This window comes from Cydia fagiglandana, chromosome 9, assembly GCF_963556715.1.
Source record: "Cydia fagiglandana chromosome 9, ilCydFagi1.1, whole genome shotgun sequence".
Taxonomy (NCBI): domain Eukaryota; kingdom Metazoa; phylum Arthropoda; class Insecta; order Lepidoptera; family Tortricidae; genus Cydia; species Cydia fagiglandana.
In genome coordinates, this window is record NC_085940.1 from 3,136,157 (window position 1) to 3,159,823 (window position 23,667).

The window sequence follows — 23,667 nt, forward strand, 5'->3', positions numbered from 1 at the left end:
TTTTTCGTGCATAAAGAAAAAACTTTAAAACAAGAAGTTATCAAGAAGATTTTCCCCGAAAAATAAAGGATATTAGAGGTTAATAATATATGTGATGGTATGCAAGACATTTTAGAATCTAACTAAAATGTTTATCGACACTTTAAATACTTTAAATATACTTACACTTTAAATACTGAATTCATTTTAAAAATATACCTATAGTGCAAAAATTGTTTACAGCCCCATTCGATTCGTCAGATATTACGGCTAGCTACGATATGGATATCTAGACGTAATATTTGACGTATCTTAAAGTTCGAATTAGCAAGCTGAAGTGGCAATGGGCGGGCCACATTGCACGCAGAAAAGATGGCCGATGGGGTCGAAAAGTGCTCGAGTGGAGACCACGGACTAGCAAGCGCAGCGTAGGACGTCCACCCACAAGATGGACAGACGACCTTGTTAAGGTCGCTGGAGGACGCTGGATGCGGGTCGCTTCCAAGGGGGAGGCCTATGTTCAGCAGTGGACGTCTCATGGATATCTAGACGTAATATTTGACGTATCTTAAAGCTCGAATCGGGCCATCCGTCTTTATTTGCCACTGTCGTGACTCAGCAAATATTCTGTAACTGTTAATACTTTCTTTAGCCTCGTGCCGCCCAATGTACATTAGGATGTACACTCAGATTCGATGGAATGTCAACCTTAATTAATAACAAAGTAGGTAGCATTTCATTTATCTCGTAAAATTTTTGAACAAATGAAATTCAACCCAATTGAAAATACAACAAGATTCTAACTTCCTTGGCTATAATTTTGTATGGCGGGCGGCACGAGGTTAGATCTATAGCGTTTATTACTATAAATATGTATGATGATAAGAACAGAAAATAACCACTTGACTTTAAAGGTTAATTAAGTCACGCTATAGAAATTATTATTGAAGCTAAAGGCTAAGTAAAGGTGAACAAGAATGATATAAAATGGAACAACCACTTCGCAAGAAAAACCATGATATAATATCAGAGATATTAATTATTGGTTATATAATTACGGAAATCGCACTCGACTTGGCGGGGGCACTGCCGTGCCCCCGCCAAGTCGAGTGCGAAGCAAACACTGCCGTACCATCCTTTACTGGAACCATTTCGCCGCATTTTCAGGCCCCTATTTGAGAACCTCTGGATAAGACCAGAACGCAGAAATTTTGGTCATCCAGTAAGCTATAATCACATACTTAAAATCCAAAATTTCAAGTCTGTAGGTCATTTAGTTCCGAAGTTAAGCGAAAGCAAAGTTTCGCATTTATGAAACTCACTCATGATCATCAGAATAGAACTAGTACTTCCCATAAACTCAGAGAGCTGAAATTTGGTACAGAGTTAGGGTTTAATGGCCACATAAAGGGAAAACCTAAAAATATTGCAATATCAGTCACGTTTTAAAGATCTAAGAACTGCATAAGTAAGTTTGTAATTCCATATAAATATATGATATTACAAAGTTACTGTTGCAGTTTCTACAAATAGTAGGTAAAGTAAAGGTACACTACGATGTACGATGTGAGTATGAATGAAGATATGTTTAGTTATGATATGTGTATACATAGTATGAGTATGAGTACCCGAAAAGAAGGACTGCCTACAAAAAGAGATGAGATCCCATCAAAAACATTACATGTAAAAAGGTGCAAGTCTCGCAACGCTTTTACTACAAAAAAGTTTTGAGATGTAATGTGAAACCAAGTCGGTTATTTTAATCAGTGCCAGGGGGTGTTAAAACCGTATCAATAAGATATCTTTAATTTGTAATACGTATAATGACTTGGCCATCGCACGGCTGCATAATGACAAAAGGATCATCGTCACCTATTAAAAATAATTCTAATTGAACATAACGCTAGCGCTAATTGCAGTTTGAGCATTACACATATTTATGAGTACGGTACGAGTAAAGCATTATGTGCGATTGCCAAGTCATTATATGATGATTAGTGACGGATTACTGATTATTATTTAATTATTAGATTTAATGAATGGGCAATACGAAAAACTGTTGCTACTGTACAAGAATCAGAACCGGAAAAAAAGAAAAGAAAGATTTGTAATAATAAAAAAACTACTCCTAAAAAGAATAAAAATGTGTTAAATAAGAAAATCTAATAAAATAAATCAATATGCCCACGTTTCTACAAAAAGAAGTGAAATCCCACCAAAAACATTCTGTAAAAAACTAGCCAAGTCTCGATGGAGCTGCTTGTTTATTTCTAAAAAGTAATGAAATCTAGACAAAGTCGTGCCAAGTCTAAGGTTCCTTACTGCGATTTCTTTATTATTATAGTTAATGTTGTGTGACTTGGCCGTTGAAGGGTACACAAGGGTACAAAACCAGGTGCTCCATGACACCATTGCACCAATCTGCCATTGCACCAAAAAGAAGTGTTTGTTTCAGGCTCGCCCATACATAAGTATTATTGAAATACGCAGCTTTATCAAGCCTACAATTGACTGGTTATTGGTTGACGACTGGTCTGGCCTAGTGGGTAGTGACCCTGCCTGCGAAGCCGATGGTCCTGGGTTCGAATCCCAGTAAGGGCATTTATTTGTATGTGTAAGAATGTCCTATAATATTTATTTATTTATTTATTTATTGAATCAACGTTTTCCAAGTGGCAATTTTCCATCGTCAATGGGTAGCGGTTCTGGCGACAGATTGGTGCAATGGTGTCATGGAGCACCTGGTTTTGTACCCTTGTGTACCCTTCAACGGCCAAGTCACACAACATTAACTATAATAATAAAGAAATCGCAGTAAGGAACCTTAGACTTGGCACGACTTTGTCTAGATTTCATTACTTTTTAGAAATAAACAAGCAGCTCCATCGAGACTTGGCTAGTTTTTTACAGAATGTTTTTGGTGGGATTTCACTTCTTTTTGTAGAAACGTGGGCATATTGATTTATTTTATTAGATTTTCTTATTTAACACATTTTTATTCTTTTTAGGAGTAGTTTTTTTATTATTACAAATCTTTCTTTTCTTTTTTTCCGGTTCTGATTCTTGTACAGTAGCAACAGTTTTTCGTATTGCCCATTCATTAAATCTAATAATTAAATAATAATCAGTAATCCGTCACTAATCATCATATAATGACTTGGCAATCGCACATAATGCTTTACTCGTACCGTACTCATAAATATGTGTAATGCTCAAACTGCAATTAGCGCTAGCGTTATGTTCAATTAGAATTATTTTTAATAGGTGACGATGATCCTTTTGTCATTATGCAGCCGTGCGATGGCCAAGTCATTATACGTATTACAAATTAAAGATATCTTATTGATACGGTTTTAACACCCCCTGGCACTGATTAAAATAACCGACTTGGTTTCACATTACATCTCAAAACTTTTTTGTAGTAAAAGCGTTGCGAGACTTGCACCTTTTTACATGTAATGTTTTTGATGGGATTATGTTGACCTGCAGTGAGGTCGCACATCCGCTGCAAAAATTGGTTATGACTTAAGAGCCCTTCAACGTGCACACTAGCGCCACAGCTAAATAATCGTGATTATTTAAATTTGACGAAAGATATTGAAAAAAGGGGGCCGCTACGTACTGTATTGTGTATTTAAGTACCTTTTGAATACATCAGACTAGTTTTTATGTTGCTGGATTCGTCAATCTATGCGTCCAAAGTTAAAACGGCCGTTTTTGTTTTGAGTTCCTAGATCGACGAAACCAGCAACGTAAAAACTAGTTTGATGTATTCAAAAGGTACTTAAATACACAATAGAGTACGTAGCGGCCCCCTTTTTTCAATATATTTCATTAAATTTAAATAATCACGATTATTTAGCTGTGACGCTAGTGTGCACGTTGAAGGGCTCTTATGTCAGTCACCTGAGAGCGTACCAGTGACGTTTTCGGTAATAAAATCACGATTATACCCGCAAAGATCCAAAGTGATGACTTGATGAGATGCAGATGATGACCATGTTAATGAAAATTTCAATTAAAACGCGGTGAATTAGTACATACTTTTCGGTAATAAAATCACGATTTCACGATTATTAGTACAGTCATTATATCCAAAAAACCGACCCTACCCGTGAATAATTAGTTCTTGGATTTTTTTTTTCGTAGGTCCCTCTGGGGGGTCACTGGGAGTGTAAATTCAAAAAGTAGGCTGAATCAGGCTCCTGCGTATATTCGAAAAACGTTTTTTTTTTCCAAAAAAACGGATTTTCTTCAATAACTCGGCCATTTTTGATTTGACAGTAAAACAGTAAGGACAAAAATTGTAGGAAATTTGATTCTCTACAAGTTAGTCCAGTCATTATATCCAAAAAACCGTCCCTTCCCGTGAATAATCAGTTCTTGGATTTTTTTTTCGTACGTCCCTCGGGGGAATCACTGGGAGTGTAAATTCAAAAAGTAGACTGAGTCAGGGTCCTGTGTATATTCGAAAAACGGTTTTTCTTGAATAACTCGGTCATTTTTGATTTTACATTAAAACCGTGAGGACAAAAATTTTAGAAAATTTGATTCTCTACAAGTTTGGTCATCACAATTTTTCTTCTAGGATCGATAGTTTGGAAATAAAAATTGAAAAATGCGACAAATTCAAAATATTTTCAAAATCTCGTTTATTTTCAACTTTACGACATAAATGAAGAGGACTAAACTTGTAGAGAATCAAATTCTGAACAATTTTGGGTCCCACCTTTTTTCCCCCAAAATCGATATTTTAGAAATTAAACCTGAAAAACGCGACAAATTCAAAATATTATCATTATCTCCTATGTTCCACGCTTTACGGCATAAATGAAGGGAAACAAACTTGTAGAGAATCAAATTTTCTAAAAATTTTGTCCTCACGGTTTTACTGTAAAATCAAAAATGACCGAGATATTCACGAAAAACCGTTTTTCGAATATACACAGGACCCTGATTCAGTCTACTTTTTGAATTTACGCTCCCAGTGAGTCCCCCGAGGGACGTACGAAAAAAAAATCCAAGAACTGATTATTCACGGGAAGGGTTGGTTTTTTGGATATAATGACTGGACTAACTTGTAGAGAATCAAATTTCCTACAAGTTTTGTCTTTACGGTTTTACTATAAAATCAAAAATGGCCGAGTTATTGAAGAAAAACCGTTTTTTTGGAAAAAAACCATTTTTCGAATATACGCAGGAGCCTGATTCAGCCTACTTTTTGAATTTACACTCCCAGTGACCCCCCCGAGGGACCTACGAAAAAAAAATCCAAGAACTAATTATTCACGGGTCAAAATCTATAATGACTGTACTATATTCCCGCAAAGACCCAAAGTGATGAAATGCGTGCGAGAACTCATACATCAGGGTTTACAACACTTAAACAGTCCGAAACCCCATTTAGTTGTTGTTTAGCGAAATAAATTAGTTCACCCCGAGCTGGCCGTAGTGTTGGATAAGAAAACCGGGCAAGTGCGAGTCGGACTCGCGCACGAAGGGTTCCGTACCATAATGCAAAAAAAAAAAACAAAAAAAGCAAAAAAAAACGGTCACCCATCCAAGTACTGACCCTTCCCGACGTTGCTTAACTTTGGTCAAAAATCACGTTTGTTGTATGGGAGCCCCATTTAAATCTTTATTTTATTCTGTTTTTAGTATTTGTTGTTATAGCGGCAACAGAAATACATCATCTGTGAAAATTTCAACTGTCTAGCTATCACGGTTCGTGAGATACAGCCTGGTGACAGACGGACGGACGGACGGACGGACGGACGGACGGACGGACGGACAGCGAAGTCTTAGTAATAGGGTCCCGTTTTACCCTTTGGGTACGGAACCCTAACTAGTCTTTTGAGTATTCTGCTTTTAAACTGTACTCAGTATTTTAGACTCTAATAATTACGAAACTGGAGATCTTTTCAACTTTTTAGAGATTCTGGGCCCGATTCGGATTTTGAAATAGACATCTATTAGGCACTGGTCCCACCGCGAGCTAGTAAGCTATGAGCTATCGGCTATAAACACGAACAAAAGATAAGCACTCCCGTGTAAATAAAAGAGACACGGCGATATTTATAGTTACTCGCCCAGCGGTGAGCTATAAATATCGCGCTCTAGCTCGCGGTGGGACCAGCGCCTTAGATATCTTTTAGACATCACCAAGATACGATAACGATATTATATTTAAGATCTAACCAGTCATATTTGACATTTGTGCCCTTTTCAAACATCTCTCAATTTATTTATAACTTTCCTTAAATTATAAATAATAATCATACATTGTCTTCACACGATTATACACAACTCATAAAAAACGCGTTTTTAGGGTTCCGTACCCAAAGGGTAAAACGGGACCCTATTATTAAGACTTCGCTGTCCGTCCGTCCGTCCGTCCGTCCGTCCGTCTGTCACCAGGCTGTATCTCACGAACCGTGATAGCTAGACAGTTGAAATTTTCACAGATGATGTATTTCTGTTGCCGCTATAACAACAAATACTAAAAACAGAATAAAATAAAGATTTAAATGGGGCTCCCATACAACAAACGTGATTTTTGACCAAAGTTAAGCAACGTCGGGAGTGGTCAGTACTTGGATGGGTGACCGTTTTTTTTTTTTGTTTTTTTTTTGTTTTTTTTGCATTATGGTACGGAACCCTACGTGCGCGAGTCCGACTCGCACTTGCCCGGTTTTTGTTTTACTGTTATTTTTGTGAAACCTATAAAATTTTTGACGGAGTCTTTATTTGGAGGCTCAATAGATTCGTTTTGAGCTGAAGAAAGTCTTGATAAAGAACTTGACTAGGTCTCGGGACTTGCGACTAGGAATTTTTTTAAGCACACAGTCACGTAAAAATGATGTCTTCAAATACTCTCAAAAGACTAGTTCTTACCAACACTAGTTTACAACATTTAAACATTCCGAAACCCCATTTAACGTTGTTTGGCGAAATTTTAAAATTAAAAGACTTGGAAGATTTCTAAAGCGCAGAGTCACGTAAAAACGGTTCGAGTTCTTCAAATATAGACTCAAAAGCCAAGTTCCTACCAACACTAGCCATAATAAAGCAGTAACAGAACAAGCTTGAACGGCCATACATCGCGAACGCACAAGTTTATGGCCGTTGCGTCAGCTTTAATACTCTAGATAAGCCGAGACAATTTGGCAAGGACCACGTCCTAGTTCCGTAGCCAAGCACTGAGGTTTTGCATATAGATGCACCCATTTGGCTTACGGTGTGTAAAATTAATTGCCTCCGCTTCAATGACTTCGTGTAAGTTGTGTGAAAAGATGTACAAAGTTTGTATGAAGTTTGTTTTTTGGTAATCGACTGACTAGAGTGCATTCTGACTACCTAGAGCTCAAAAATTACCCCACTTTTATTGTTCTGCGAGCCAATCAACTATTGTTTGACAACGTCAAATATTGTAATACCGCGCAAGATGCTTGACAGAAGCAGAACTTTATTTTAGCCTTAGAGAATATAACCAAACGGAGTGGTCATTAACAGGCGTTCCCCTCTGTCGAAAATAGGCGGCCAATGGTCAACCACATACCACATGTCAACCACATGTATGGACTGACGTTTATCTGACATGACGTTCCTATACATTTGATGTGCCCCTCCCCCGCAAAAAACAGCAGACTATTTTGTACCGAAAATTATAGACATGGCGTCTCCGTTGGTTATATCCTCTAAGATTTTAGCCAGTGAATACTTAGTGACTACACTGACTACAGTAATCACAACTTTTTTAAATATCGGGATATTGTGTAAAATTGTAAATATTATATTTGGTAGTATTCAATACTGCGTGCGGAGTATATTTATGGAGAAGGGATAACTGCCATTGATACGGGTCAGATAAGTGTCAGTCATGTCAGATAAGTTTATTATGTTTCGTCTAGGTATTAAGGATATATTATGTACGTAAATCAATAACATTTTTATTTAAAACCTTTAAAATTAAAAAGCAAGAAGCAACTATTTTGTACAGTAAAATGGCAAGTGGAAATTTCCTGTAGAAAAAAAAGTGGTCACACCGATATGCTACTTACTCTTAGAGAATATAACCAAACGGAGTGGTCATTAACAGGCGTTCCCCTCTGTCGAAAATAGGCGGCCAATGGTCAACCACATGTATGGACTGACGTTTATCTGACATGACGTTCCTATACATTTGATGTGCCCCTCCCCCGCAAAAAACGGCAGACTATTTTGTACCGAAAATTATAGACATGGCGTCTCCGTTGGTTATATCCTCTAAGTACTTACTGGACTAAGTTTACACCAGAACCATAAGGATTGAGTTAAATAAAATTATATACAAAAGGCATCAACGACAACAGCGAAATACCTAGTCTTATTATACCTTATTATAGCCTTAGGGTAAATAAAAATGTTTTCACCTCAGCAGCTCGAACAAGGGTATTTTGCTGCTTAAAAACAGTGAGCAAAATCGCATTTTGCTCACTGAGTCATTTTGTCTCACTCAGTGAGCAAAATCACATTTTGCTCACTCAGTGAGACGAAATGAGTGAGCAATATCGCATTTTGCTCACTGAGTGAGACAAAATGTAATTCAAGTGACCTTTATAGTCAAATGTCATTTCAACATGCGGGAAGTTCGATATACTTGGGTTCTATTATCTCTGTCCCTCTAGGTATGTTCTCACTGCTTAGGGTGAAAAATTTTGTGTACTACACGAGATCAAAGTTATTTACATCTCGTGCGCTTTTGAATCCCTTACTACGCTCAAGATTCTATAATAGATTCACTCGCTACGCTCGTGAATCTATTATAGAATCTTTCGCTTGCACGGGACTCAAAATAAGCACTCGAAGAAATATCAAACTTTGATCTCTTGTTGTACAAATAACTATTTCATAGTCCCACACAAGAAAACTGGTTTTATATAAACAAACTAAAAAGTTTCTTGACCTAAAGTCAACAGTAGAGTCAAATCTCGCTCCTTAATTTATTTAACGCCAAAATAAGTGGTGACCGCATATTTGGAATGGAAGTGGCATTCGAACCGTAATAATCTGATATTGACTTGATATCACTCGCAGCGTGTCTCGCTCGCACCTATATACTGGTACATAAGTACGAGCGAGACTTGCGAATATAAAGACGTGATCAAGTTGACATCAATTTGTATGTTCGTTCGCCTCTAGGTCGTAAACGGTATACAATACCCTTCGAGAATATTTGATGCGAATACCGATTGAAAAAGGATAAAAACAGGGTAAATGAACCTATAATGTCCAAGATACCGCGTAGATGTTTGGAAATAGCGTATAATAAAACTAGTAACGGTGGTTAAGCCAGCAGCTATCGCATGGGTATGGCTTTTATAATCTTACATAACGGAATCACGGAAATAGATAGTCTTGAGTAATAGTTTATGTAAGTTAGTGAAGATAAGGTGAATACAAGTATAACTGCCTTTTATATATGCTTTTTATAGTCTTACAGTTAGAAGCTGTTTCTAAGCGAAAGAAAAAGTTAAGAAGTATCTATAGAGGCTTTTATTTTTTAGGGTTCCGTACCCAAAGGGTAAAACGGGACCCTATTACTAAGACTTCGCTGTCCGTCCGTCCGTCCGTCCGTCCGTCCGTCCGTCCGTCTGTCACCAGGCTGTATCTCACGAACCGTGATAGCTAGACAGTTGAAATTTTCACAGATGATGTATTTCTGTTGCCGCTATAACAACAAATACTAAAAACAGAATAAAATAAAGATTTAAATGGGGCTCCCATACAACAAACGTGATTTTTGACCAAAGTTAAGCAACGTCGGGAGGGGTCAGTAGGTACTTGGATGGGTGACCGTCTTTTTTGCTTTTTTTTGTTTTTTTTTTTTGCATTATGGTACGGAACCCTTCGTGCGCGAGTCCGACTCGCACTTGCCCGGTTTTTTTTTTAACAGGATTCTTGTGGGGCGATTATACAATACAATCCAAATATTCATAATTACATTAACTACTGATCAGTTACCACAAAAATCAAAATTAAAGAATTACAACAATAAACAGACAGAGAGATTAAACGACTTTTTGCGACTTAGTACTACTGTCTACATATTTAATTGAACTAATATAAACCTTATAATAACGACATAAGATCTACTAACAGTCAGTTAAGAATATTGCGGTTAACCGGCACTTATCTATCATTAACGAACAGATGGTAAAAACTCTTTCGAGCATCTAACATCAGAGGATCTACCGCGAAGCACCTTCGACGTGTTGCCTCCCTGTTACACATACGTACGAATTTACAAGTGAGACAGAGAGGCGACTCGTCGAACATGGTTCGCTGTAGGCCCTCAGATAGGTACCTAACTGAGGATGACTCTATTATGACTTCATTGTTTTTAAATGTCGAGCGATGAATGATTCTAAATTTTATTCAGAGACCAAACTTTTATATCCGCAACGCAAGCTTCGTCAGGTAAACACAAATTTACAATCAGCTACAGGCATCGTCACAAAAAACTACAGCGATAAAATTCGCAACAGGCTTCGTCAACTCACTTACTCTAAAAATACACATTAATAAGAACCAAAAAAAACCTACAAATAAAATACACCCTCCAATACCTGAATGATTTGAATGATAACATCCCTGCTCCTATTATAAATGCGAAAGTCAGTCTGTCTGTACATCCTCACGCTTAAAACATTGAATCGATTAAGATGAAATTTGATATGGAGATAGTTTGAGGTCCGAGGAATGTCGTAGGATATGACATATACTTGTAGTTTTTAAAAATCATCATCATCCCAGGCTGAAGAAGTCGCAGACAAAAGCTAAAGTAAGATTGATGTCAGAAATCGAAGCTACTTAAAGGTATTAAAAATACTATGCGTCAGTAGGAAAATCCTCAATTTTTTGAGTAGGTACTTAAAGCAGGTTTTAGTCTTTTATGGAAGCGACTGAAACGTCGGAATTAAAGGTAAAAACAATGAAATTATATCGCGGTAGACTCGTCTGTGTAATTAAATATGGAAGCGACTGTCGTCTAACCTTGCACAATTTGGCTAAAAATTGACAAAAACAAAGATCAGGTACAACACAACTGTAATTCTAAATATGTATATCAACAGGTCTAAACAACAAAAAAATCAGTTTTTTTTATTTATTGTGTTTATAGACTCACTTACGCGTATAGCCGTCATGTCATCCCATATATCGGAGAGGCCAAATTGCTCACAAATATCTGAATAGTACGTTTTTAATTTTTAATTGTCAAGGCGTTGTTTGTCCATATACTTTTGAGCACCTCAGCCGCTCAGATAGATGTGATAGTAAACATATCAAGATTTTGTGAATAAGCAAGTTAGTAAGTACAGTCGAAGATATGTTTACATTTTTCGCCTTATTACAAAGGAGTAAGGTGCAAAAGTGTAAACATATCTTTGACGTCGACTGTACTTGTAGGAAAAACAAATGAGCTTACCATGTAAAGCTTTCAAGTAAGCCTTCCCAGCCGTTATCATCTGCCGTGCCCCGGGATTGAACTTGTCCAAAATGTTCTGGAACAAAAATAAGAAGTTTTTAGTTATTAGTTTCGTTTGGTTGTACCACTGTATATATATTGTATGTAAATAAATGATTTATGAAAAAAAAAAAAAGAAGAAGTTTTGTAACCGAGTGAAACCAATCAGTCAATTCATTGTTGGAGCGAACAATTGAATGAAGTCGGCCATCTTGCGTAACCACGTTACGACATATTTGCAAATTAGATACATTTTTCAATGGTTCAATGGGTTGTTGAGGTTTTTTCTATCAGGAAATAGAGTAATAATGTTTATTGCAACCAAAAAGAATAGATAGTATAGAGGGGTCCTGCCATAGTAAATGTTGTAGTCACTATAAATTTACTGCCATTTATCGACACACGACTATGTATAACTCAAAATAAACACGTATAAAATTATCAAAATAATGAATATATATGGATAAATGATTTTATTATTTTTATATCATTTTGACCCATGTTCAATCACTGATATATGTTAAAATTGTTAAATATGAAACAGTGTCGTCACGCCATCTAGCCGAGAATAGGCCAAAGGTGTGTGCGCCATCTATGCGAGAATGACTTTTTCTTGATTTCCGAGGCACGTTTTTTTTCTTAGACTTTATTCATCTTATACGAAGTTACATATGTCTTTGTTGTAAGCGAAAATAAGCTGGCTAAGTAAAAAATAAGGAGTTTGTTGAGAAGGTTTAATTACGTACATAATAATTAAGTGCTCCACTTTTGGCCATGGGAGGCATACAAATATTTAACGTGTAGCTCGTGATCAATATTATTTGCATTATTAAGAAAGCGGTGGTGGCCGAGTCGATATGACGCCCGCGACCTCCGGATTGAAAGTCTTCCGGAGGTCGCGGGTTCAAATCCTGTCTCGTACCAATGAGTTTTTCGGAACTTATGTACGAAATATCATTTGATATTTACCACAAGCTTTTCGGTGAAGGAAAACATGGTGAGGAAACCTGCATAGGTACATCTGCGAAGAAATTCAAAGGTGTAAGTGAAGTCCCCAATCCGCATAGCGTGGGGACTATAGCCCAAAACCCTCTCGTGCTTGAGAGGAGGCCTGTGCCCAGCAGTGAGACATATTTAGGCTAAATTATGAATTATTAAGAAAGACAAGAAATTTTTCCTTTACGTTTAATTAACATTAACACCACACCTAACAGAAACCGTTAATAGCCATTTTAATCAAGCCTACGCAGCACACCGACTTACTGCCTTATTCGAACTTCAAGATATTCACAAGAGACGACACGTACTAGATCCATTCTAGATACGTTATAGTTTAGATATCAACTACTTCTCTTTTGCAGCGCAATTCGGGCAACCAATGTCACTTTTACGTTGGATAGAGTAAGATATCTATTAGATGTGAATTGGATCTCTGAGTCATATCCTGTGGAAATCGTTCAAGAGTATCTCCAGAATCGCGCAAATGTCAAATTTGACAGGTTAGAACTTAAACATATCGTTATCGTATCTTGGTAATGTCTAATAGATGTATATTTCAAAATCCGAATGGGGCCCTTATTCATTTGCAATTGCAGTTGAAATGAGGTCTCCACCGTAAACAGACGGAATGCGGCCTCTCAAGGATGCCGCGGCGAGGTGCGGCTACCTGTCGGGCTGCCGGCCGGGCTTGCATTCCGCAAATATTACTTCAAAACATCTTGAAACGCTAAATAAAGCCGTAGAGATCTTTCTAAGCCTTTACTTTTTCATGTACTAGTTCTTTGAGTTAAAATGATTTGGTAGTGAATGTTACATCTAAACGTAGATCTATTTAAAGAGGAGTATTTTTTAAATGTAATGGCATAAGCTGCCGAACACAAAACTATAGTATTATTTAATTAAAACATTTTGAAAAGTTAAATACAGCTGTAGATATCTTTCTAAGCCTTTTAAGCTTTAACCGCGTGCTAGTTCTTTGAGTTAAAATGATTTGGTAGTGAATGTCACATGACTTAAATTTCTTTAAGAGGATAGGCCACGGCCGCTACTCCATAGATACGTAGTCCTCATTTTCCTCTTCACCGCACCACCTAGTGATCCAAAAGACTCGAGCCTTTTAACTCATTTTTAGGGTTCGCCTCATCTCTTGACGCCTCAAAGACTAAAAGCCTATTTAGCTCTGTAGCCCCCGAGCCTAGTTCCATTTAAGAGCCTAGACTCATGGAGCTAATAACCTTATTAAAAGACTAGGTATTTAGGATAAAGACTTTTAGCTTTTAAATATGTATTACCTAGTCTTTTGATAAGGTTATTAGCTCCAAGAGTCTAGGCTCTTAAATGGAACTAGGCTCGGGGGCTACAGAGCTAAATAGGCTTTTAGTCTTTTAGGCGTCAGGAGATGAGGCGAACCCTAAAAAAAGAGCTAAAAGGCTCGAGTCTTTTGGATCACTAGCACCACCGCTTTACCGCATTTAAGTAATAGTATAGTTATTTGCACCCAACACTTTATCGGAGCACGTTTTAACGCTTAATGTACGTAGATACGGAAAAGCGCGGCAAATGGCCCAATATTACGCGCCTTACAAAAAGCCAATGTATTCCCTTCTACCCTAATATCCAGTGGTCTGTGCCACGTGGCCCCAGTACGTGTTAATGTGTTTTCGGAACGAGCCAAGTCGAGCCGCGTTTGTAGATATGTGAACGCGACGTTCGTGTTGAAATGGGAATATTGGGAATATAATAAGAATGGTAACTATTAGATACATAAATATCAGCGTATCGTTTGGTTGTTGTAAATAGGTTGCCGCGTCTATAGTTTTTTTAGCATGAGACAAAACTTGGCGGTAATCTCAATTATAGTGTGACTAATACTTGCCTACCATTTAGATATGAGCGCCGCGCCGGCGCGCCGCCGCCGCCGACGAAATTTTCGCGCCGCCGCCGCCGACGCTGCGCTATCGGCGTGGCATCGGCGTGACCTTGTAGAAGTAGTAGTATCTACTACTACTTTCAGAATCAGATTTTATCTAGTTTAGATCTTTAACGGCGCCACTCTAAATAGCTTATAGACATTCAAAAGGTAGTTTAGGTCCATATAATTCAAAAATGTCGAAGGTATATTCAAACTTTTCTGTCTGGTAAGCGCGCTACTAGTCTTAGGACAAAGAAATTACAAATTTTGCCAGCTGGTTAGGTAATCCGTCATTCACCGCGAAATTAACTATTGCAAGCATGGCTGAATGTTTTTAAAATATGTAAAAAGGGGTAAATTTCAGATATTAAGAGCCAACAGGAATGGTCCTTTCTCGACTGTTTCCTCCGTGGGTTTTAATGCTGCAGGAGCAATGATTTTTTCAACACATATTAATATTGTCAATATCTGTGTCGGACCGTTTTGCTTTTTTTGATATTTTACGTAAAATGTTTAAAACTTAGCTCCTGTTTCGTCTTAAGCATATTCACGTCCAAAGGAAGGGCGTCGGAAACGTAAAAGGCTCTCATTTAAACTTGGCCATTGTTCAAATTTCGAACTTTGCTCTCTCGAAGCTCAATATTTGGCCTCGCATCGCTCGCATGGAAGTATGCCGCTATCTGAACCGCCCAGTTTTCGGCTCTGTTTGGACCTTTTGGCTTGGTCTTTATCGGCCTTCGGACTTGCTTACACTGGACCACTAGTTCAATTCTAAGCTCTGCTCTCTTGCAGCTTGGTCTTCGGCCTTGCACAGAAGCGCACTGCAATCGGCGCTCCAGGCATTCGGCCGTCAGCCAAGCTCACAATTGGCGTTCGATTCTAAGCTGTATGCTTAAGAGCCAACAGAAGTGGTCATTTCTCCATACAAACGTACTCGACTGTTTCCTCCGTGGGTTTTGAAGCTAGAGCAATGATTTTTTCAACACAGATTAATATTGTCAATATCTGTGTTGGACCGTTTAGCTTTTTTTGATATTTTTGTTTTTTAAGGCGCTAGAGCCCTTCAGCCAACGGTCAATGGCCAAAATGGCCTCATTGACTATGCCGCATATGAGAGGCGTAGTATTCAAAACTGATATCAATTAGCCGATAAAGCTAAACGGTCCGACACAGATAATTTCATAATCATTTAGATTTCCAAATTTGGTTATTACGATTGGTTAAGTTTTGGAGGAGTACGAAACCGTCGAGTACGATACAGTCGAGTACGAAACCTCGATTTTTAAGATTATTACGCAGGATTTTTCGCCTTGTCCTTATCGCACTAGTTTTAGGAGCCGCTTCCGTTAGCGAAACGGGTATATTTACCTAAAATATTTACAACTCAGCTCCTGTTTCGTCTTAATACAAGCAGCTCAGCCTCTGGCCTCACATGCTCGCATGGGAAGGCGTCGGAATTAGGTATTCGGTGTTAGGTGGAGCTCGGCCTCGAGCCTCACCTTTAGACCGGTTTTGTTGGGTTGATTTTGGTTAACAACAAAGCTTGATTTTCCTCATATCGGCTCTTTAGAATATCAACAAGACGTTTTCCTGATGATACAGTCAGTCCGCTACTGTTTAGTTAGCACAAAAGACGCAAAGATCTTCCGGCCAGGGCCTCACCAAGATTAAGACCGGCTCTGATGCAGCGCGATACCGTTTATGCGAGTGTTTATACTATATAAAACTATTTTCGTACATTTATTCAATAAATTATCTTTGAAATTGAAAAATGCACTTATTTTATCACTTTCTTACAGCAAAAACATGTTTATTCTGTAAAATTTCGATTTGAATTATTTTTTTATTAATCAAACGTGTTTCAAGGCCACGCCGCCGATTCGCCGCCGCCGCCGACCGATTTTGACCGGCGCGCCGCCGCCGGCTAAATGCCTATCGGCGCTCATATCTACTACCATTATACCTACCTACTTCAAAACCGCATAACATGTCTTGATTTATAATATAATGCTTACTGAAACTGCATTCGTATACTGAGGTATGCAATAAAGAGTATTATGTCTATCTATTCTGTAGAGTTCCTTTAGAGTCAGGTTTAGGTTAGGTTATTGCTACATCTACATTACTACATTTATGGCAATGGCAATTAGGAAGGGGCGGAGAGCAAGCAGAAGACTTGACCAGTAGGGATACAAGAACCACTTTGTATAAATGCGATGCTTTTTAGTAGTGTAGGTACATAAATTACGTGAAAAATGCAAAAAGTGAATAAATTGTTCAAGGCTTTTCCTATCTGGGCAAATTCGAACTCTGCTAAAATAATTGGCACTAAAATAAAAAGGCTATATCGGAGAAAATCAACAAAATAAAAAGCTTCTTCCAAGTCACGCGTCGAAATCGTAAAAGCTAACCTGTGTACCAATTTCAAATGATATTATGAATTTCAATACTAGATTGTATTCCGGTTGATATAAAAAGATGTCGTACGTGTGCGTAGCACGTTATGGCGAGAAAGGGTGGCTTAATGGCTAGGCCAGGAAATCGCGCGGCGGCGGCAGCGGCGAGCGGCGGCCCTAGGTGGGCAGCCTGTGGTTGCCGCCGCCGCTGCCGGTCGCGCAATGTCTTGGCTGAGCAGTAACGGCCCGGCCACGACATCTCGAAGCGGCGGCAGCGGCGGTAGAGGCGAGCGGCGGAGATAGGTGGAACAGAGGGCCTACCGCGCACCAAATTCGACGTGTTGTCTCCTTGTCACACTTACATATGAATTTACAAGTGTGACAGAGAGGCAATACGTCGAACGCGGTTCGCGATAGGCCCTCAGCCGGCCTAGCCAAGGTTACAATCGCTATCGCTTCGACAGCGAAACGCTTTGTGCCTCTCTACCACTCTTCCATATTAGTGCGACAGTGACAGTTGCGTTTCGATCGCTACGGAGCGTAAGCGATTGGCAGGTTGGCTACGCTGCCTGGTCGGATCGCTGTATATCGCTCTAACATGGCCGCCGCTCATCGCTGCCGCCTCCGCGCCATGTCGTGGCCGAACCGCTGGCGAGAAAGGGTGGCTCAGAGACGGCACGAGCCTGCCTGAGGCAATTTGGTACCAAATGTCGTTTGCTACGTGCCTCCCAAATAAAGAGGATGGGATAAAGCCTGTATTACATTACGAATTGTTTGAATCATTCACGGCGTAGACAAACTTGTCTCTGAGGTTTGAATTGTAGTAAAAATAAATAAGTTTATTATAGGGCTACCTATGTGGTAATATTTTTTTCCACATTTAACTACTACTACAGGCCTACTACTATACTAAAGGCCAGTGGCTCCAACTACTATATTCAAACTGATCAATATCACTCAGCAGTGAACTAAATACCATATATTATAAGTAAATTAGTTAAGGTAAGGCTATCAGCGGGGTAAAACTATCACTTGTATGGAATCCTCATATTGATAGTCTTGCCCCGAGCAAAATAAACTACGCTAGTCTTACTTATCCCACCTTACCTAACTAATACAATAAAATTCATCGTTTGGTGCAAATTAAATTCTAGTTTTGAATTCGGAAATAAGTAAATGAAAGTTCCAAATTGAAAAGCACTAACAAAAAATTACCTGGGTCGTACGAGGTTAATCAACTAATAGTTTCTAGTAGTTGACAATATAGTTTTCACCTATAAGTATATTGTTAGTAATTAAGATCGAAGGCGGCAACTATTGGGTAGTGTCAAACTCTGAGACATTCAAGTCAATTGCCAATTGCTTTTGATGGGGGTTTGACTTTGCCTTTGCATTAGCAGTTCCTATCACAACATATGCAATTTAGAATTGTCAATGAAAAGATTCAAATTAAAATGTATGTAAAACCCTTTTTATGGGCTTCTGGACGGCTAGAGGATAATCTTAAATTAAAGGGCCGAATTACGACGAAGCTAAATTGTCAAATTTTGCTTCCATGTCAAATCAACTGATGATTCTCTCACGGTTGAGAATGCGATTCTATCTCACGCGATATCATTAACTACCAAAACTCACTATTTGCAAATAAAAACTAAATTATGACTTTGAACTTGAGGTAGTTATTGGACGATTTTTATTTACTTAGTGGTCTTGTTTAAATTTTTTCAGATTTGGTGATAAAGTTTGGTGGGTAGATACAAATAAAGTTCCCTGTTCTGTACAACATAAGCACAATTTTACTGTACATATGTAAGTCTTATAAAGTCTTCCACAGAGCTACGAAAATGTTTGAATTTATGTAGCTTAACGGAATCCTAAATTTTACTGTCTCAAATAGGCATTTCGTGTTTATTCCAACCAGAATGAGGAGCTCTTCAAACTTATTAAATTTTATTTAAACAGAATAAAATCGACAAAAGTAATAGCTCTATTATGATCTTTACAAAAGCCTAAATAAACATAACGCGATCAAAAAGCGAATGCCCCATTAATTCCTTTTTCCAATATCGCGGCGACCCTCTACTTAATTTTTATAAGTGCGCATCTATTTTTCACCCCTGGCCCTGACAAGCTATACACGGACCCTCAAGATTTACGTCGCCGACGCGAGCAATAAGCGAGGCTACGACATAAGGCGTTAGCTATTTTAAAACGTACAGTCGGCATCAATAGTCCGCAACTTTGAATAATTTTACGGTTTAGACTCACTTGTTTTTAGTCACTCGCGCGACATGTTTCGCATGTGTGTCATGTTTAGGTTAACAGTTTTAAATTCGAGTCCGCAACTTCTGGCCAAGTATAAGTCTGCCAAAATATAATTGTACTACATATATATCTTATCTCAGTTATCTCTTTTTGTTAAGGTTTCTTGGTGTCTCCAATCTCACTGAGCTTAAACGTAAACAAGAAAGCTCGGTAGCGAAAATCATGTTTTTGAATTATTATTTTTAGTAAGTTTTAACAAAAAAGAAGTAATCGGTGACTGATCAAAAAATATAATTGATAATTTTTTGAAGCATTTTCATATTTTTAGCTGAAGCAATAGTTAAGAAATCAGGTCAAACCGATGAAGTTAGTACCTACCGGAGAGGTCTCAAGATTAATAGTAAAATTTTTGGGAACCTTAAATTATGATCTAAATAAAGCGCTAATATTTTTTCAAAAACTGCTGCCTCAACCTATTGCATCTTAAGCTTTTAGAGAATGGTAATTTTGACGCGTAGTCTGATACTTCAGAAAGTGAAAATTTCATTCCTTAGCGTGACGTACATTTTTGTATGGGTTTTTGAATAGCGCGACATGCGAGACGTTTTGGGGACTCAAAATCCCATACAAAACACTCGATGGCTCCTCTACACGATGGGCCAACGCCGGCCACTCCAAGGGACGCAGCCATGCGGTAGAATGAGATAGCAATATAACTTGCTCCCTCTAACGCATAAATGCGTCCCATGGAGTGGCCGGCGTTGGCCCATCGTGTAGAGGAGCCATAACGCAAACGTGTAAATCACGTCACGCTATCGAAATTTACACTAGGCGTACTGAAGGTGACTGTACATCTGAATCTTGTGAAAAATTGCTTTCCGCCCGCTCTTGGGAGCGGTGAGTTTGGGGATCTGCATCGAACGAGCAAAACACGGGGAAGTATAAGTTATTTAAAGGAAGACTAGGTGTTTGTTATGAACGACTCGCCTTTGAATTGATGACTGACTGACGCTTATTGAAATCGTTAACGATTTTAAGGGGATGTCAAAATTTTTAAATTTATTATTGCGATTATAATAATGTTTGATGTGGAGTTTGGGCAAAAACATCATAGAAGGGAAAGTTGAAGCAAACAGGAAGAAGGGAAGACCAAGGAGAGCGTACATGGATCAAATAAAGGAAAATATCAACGTCGTGTCGTATCAGGCTTTCAAAGTGAAGGCAGAGGACCGCCAAACATGGAAATTGCTCCAGCGACAATAGTCATACTCGTAAATATATGATGATGATGATGAGGTTTGAGCTTACCCCAACACCGTCATGAGGGGTAACTGGGTACAGGTGGGGTAACATTAGACAAAGGAAATATTCCCCAATAAAGTATATTGATTATTGAAGTGGTAGACAGCAGTGTATTTTTTTAAATCTTTGAATCAGGATTAACTAGTCTTGAAGTCTGAATTTTTGACCTAACTACATTACAACATAGTCCAAAACATTATTTTTATTTACCCTATCTTTGCCGGGAAAAAATGTCAATGGTTTTATTGTAATATTACAGATTGTTCAGTTTAAAACTAATAAAGGCTTAATTAAAGCGGTAGTGTTATAATGAGGTTATTCATTAACAATCTGCCCGATTCGAACTTTCAGAGACATTAATAGATTAGATGTGTCAGTGTAAAAGGTGACGTTTTTGTTTGAAGAAACGTCACATTTCGTTTCCATATCGTTTCTAGATCTATTAATTGACGTATCTTAAAGTTCTAATCGGGCCGCCTGTTATCAATTTTGTAGTTCATTGAAAATAATGGTTTTGCTCATAATCGTTTTATGAATTAAAGAGTAATCGTAGATAGATTACATTAATTAAAAATAAGTAAGTACCTACCTTTAACTGCAAATGAATATAACGGTATATATATTGTTTCATTATACAAATTATAATCCATGAAGGTTGCTTTATTATTTATGCTGAAACCATTTCGTTTATAAGCGTTATGCCTAGATTCCAATGTAATTATAGGTTGCGTTACATCGTTACTACAAATATATATGTAGTTAGTTAGTGGTTACAAATATGTATATGAGTTAGTTACGAAATGTAATTAAGTGGCTTCTGTGTCTACATGATAATTACCAGCTCGGAGCGGATTTAGAGAAGAACAATTTGATAGCAATTTGATTTTAACTAGAAAGCATATACGTTAAAAATATACCTATAGTTAAAACAGATTTTTTAGTAGTTACACGTCCTTCATAAAATTCAGATATAAATTAGAACTACGGAACCATCGGAACCCTAAAAAACATATAAATTGATATGTCTACGAGGAGTTTCAACACCTTCAACTGTATAGTATGTAAGTCTGACTGTCGTGTCGGTCAAGTTATACGGAATACGACTGGCCAAGCGTATGTGACGTTTATCTATGAAAAGGGACCGTATTGTCGATGGCGCTTACGCCATTGTTAACGATGCTTCGCTGTATATACAACGCCTCGCGACGCTGTGCTGCGTAAGCGCCATCGACAATAAGGCCCTTTTTCATAGATAATACCCCATATGATTTATTGACAGTGGTCATATTATGCCAATGCCATAATTAATCAATGTCAATATTTGGAATGAAAATCATACATAAGAGAACAGCGACCTTGCTATTCAATAAGGTTGCATATTTTAGTGTTACCCAATATCATTCAAATAACTGGCATCTACTTACAGGCAAATAACCGTTAATTACTGTCTCATTAGTACTATATAATTATTATTATTGTTGAAATATTTTGTTGATTAGTCATTGGTAACATGTTGGTACATTTAATGTTTATCCAGAGGCTAATGATAGTAATGACAATGACACCTTGTATGCGGTGCATTGGGGTAAATTCGAACGCGGAGTAAATTTTAGAAATATTGTTAATTTATCTACTAAACTATAACCCCCTTATTCATAAACGTTTACTAAAGTTGATAAGCCGATAATAATCGTTTGTCCCTTTCCGATGTATTGGTATGATGGAAAGGGACAAACGATTATTATCGGCTTGTTAACTTTAGTAAACGTTTATGAATAAGGGGGTAAGTATATACTTTTTTCCCGGGCGCTTTTCGGTGAAGAAAAACATCGTGAGGAAACCGGACTATTTAATACCAATAAGGTCTAGTTTACCCTCTGGATTGAAGGGTCAGAATATGGTAGTCGCTTTCGTAAAACTAGTGCCGAGCCAATTCCTGGGATTAGTTGCCAAGCGGACCACTGGCTCTCACGAGCCGTGGAAAAGTGCCGGGACAACGCGAGGAAGATGTACAGTAACATGAACAAAGATAAGATAAGGGTTAGCCATTTTTATAGTTAACCGAATTTCGAAGTTAGCCCATCGCATATTTGTCGCAGTGACGCACTAATACTAAAATCAAAATGGTAGGTATCTTATTTTACGACTCTAAATAGGTCCCTAGTAGATATGTATTATTTGGGAGTACTCAATTTTATGGCTACAAGCCAACACCAACAAACAGTAGGCAATTTAAGTACATTTTGAAATTGTATTACGGCACTCTGTTTATAATAGAATGGACAGTAAAATTAATTAGTTTAAGGCGTAAGTTAAATTTCAATTACAAACTTTTTTTTTTACACACTAAAGTTTCTGTGTATTTTTTCAAGTATTTAGCGAGTATTTTTTTTATTGCACTTGGTTTAATACTACATACCAAGCCTAATTCGAACAATGATTATAAGATGTCACAGCGATACGATACCGATCTGTCAGTGTCAAAAGTGACATCACTATATAAGGTACCACATTCAAACTTTCTATGCTTACGTAACTATTACGGATCCGAAAAACCGTGTTTTATTTAAGGTACCTACCTACTCCAAAGCAAAAAAAAAACGTTTTAGTCAACCTATAAACATTAAAGCAATGGTCGTTTTCCATCTTTCATAAAACATGCCCAGACGTTTGCCCCCGAGACACTTGTTGCCACTTCACGAGCACTGTGTTTACAGTGCAATAGCGGTGCAACACTGTTGACTCGGTCTGAAGATCGGGTAGAAGGTAAGATCGTATAAGGAGCATTACCCGGGTTGTCCCGTACAAATTTTATCTCCTGTGTTGCGACTTTTTTTGGCATTTAAAGCAGGCGATTATTTTTCTGTGCATATTTTCACCATTTGTCATAAGTACATAGAAAATACGTACCGATGGATCAGTGTCAAAAGTGACATTTCTTCAACAAAAAACGTCACGTCACCGACACAGACAGAACGGTATCGTATCGCTGTGACATCTTATAACCATTGTTCGAACTGGGTCGTAACTGTCTAATTATTTCCATAGTTAAAGACATTAAACCGAAATTTCTCAGCCCCCAGTTTCAAACTGAATATCAATTTCGTAATAAATTATTTGAAACAATTAGTCTCCATCCAGTCGGTTTGTCGCTCCCGATATTGTTGGCCGATTCCAACTTTGGTCACCGACACCGCAAGTAAACATTTTAGACAGCAAATAATATTATGGCAACTTGGCAAGTTCAGCTTTGCTCTAATTGTCACGAACCGAACAATGCAGACAATAGATGCTAATACGGGACGGTG

The 23,667-nt window shown here is 38.0% G+C and overlaps 1 protein-coding gene across 2 annotated transcripts in view; it reads right to left on the reverse strand.

The window, feature by feature from the left end:
* LOC134667143 (brain-specific angiogenesis inhibitor 1-associated protein 2) overlaps window positions 1-23,667 on the reverse strand; it is a 105,848-nt gene that overhangs the window by 16,910 nt on the left and 65,271 nt on the right. For both annotated transcript variants that reach the window (XM_063524435.1, XM_063524434.1), the window contains exon 3: window positions 11,447-11,522. In XM_063524435.1, the coding sequence (XP_063380505.1) occupies window positions 11,447-11,522 (76 nt within the window). The remainder of the gene's footprint in view (window positions 1-11,446; window positions 11,523-23,667) is intronic.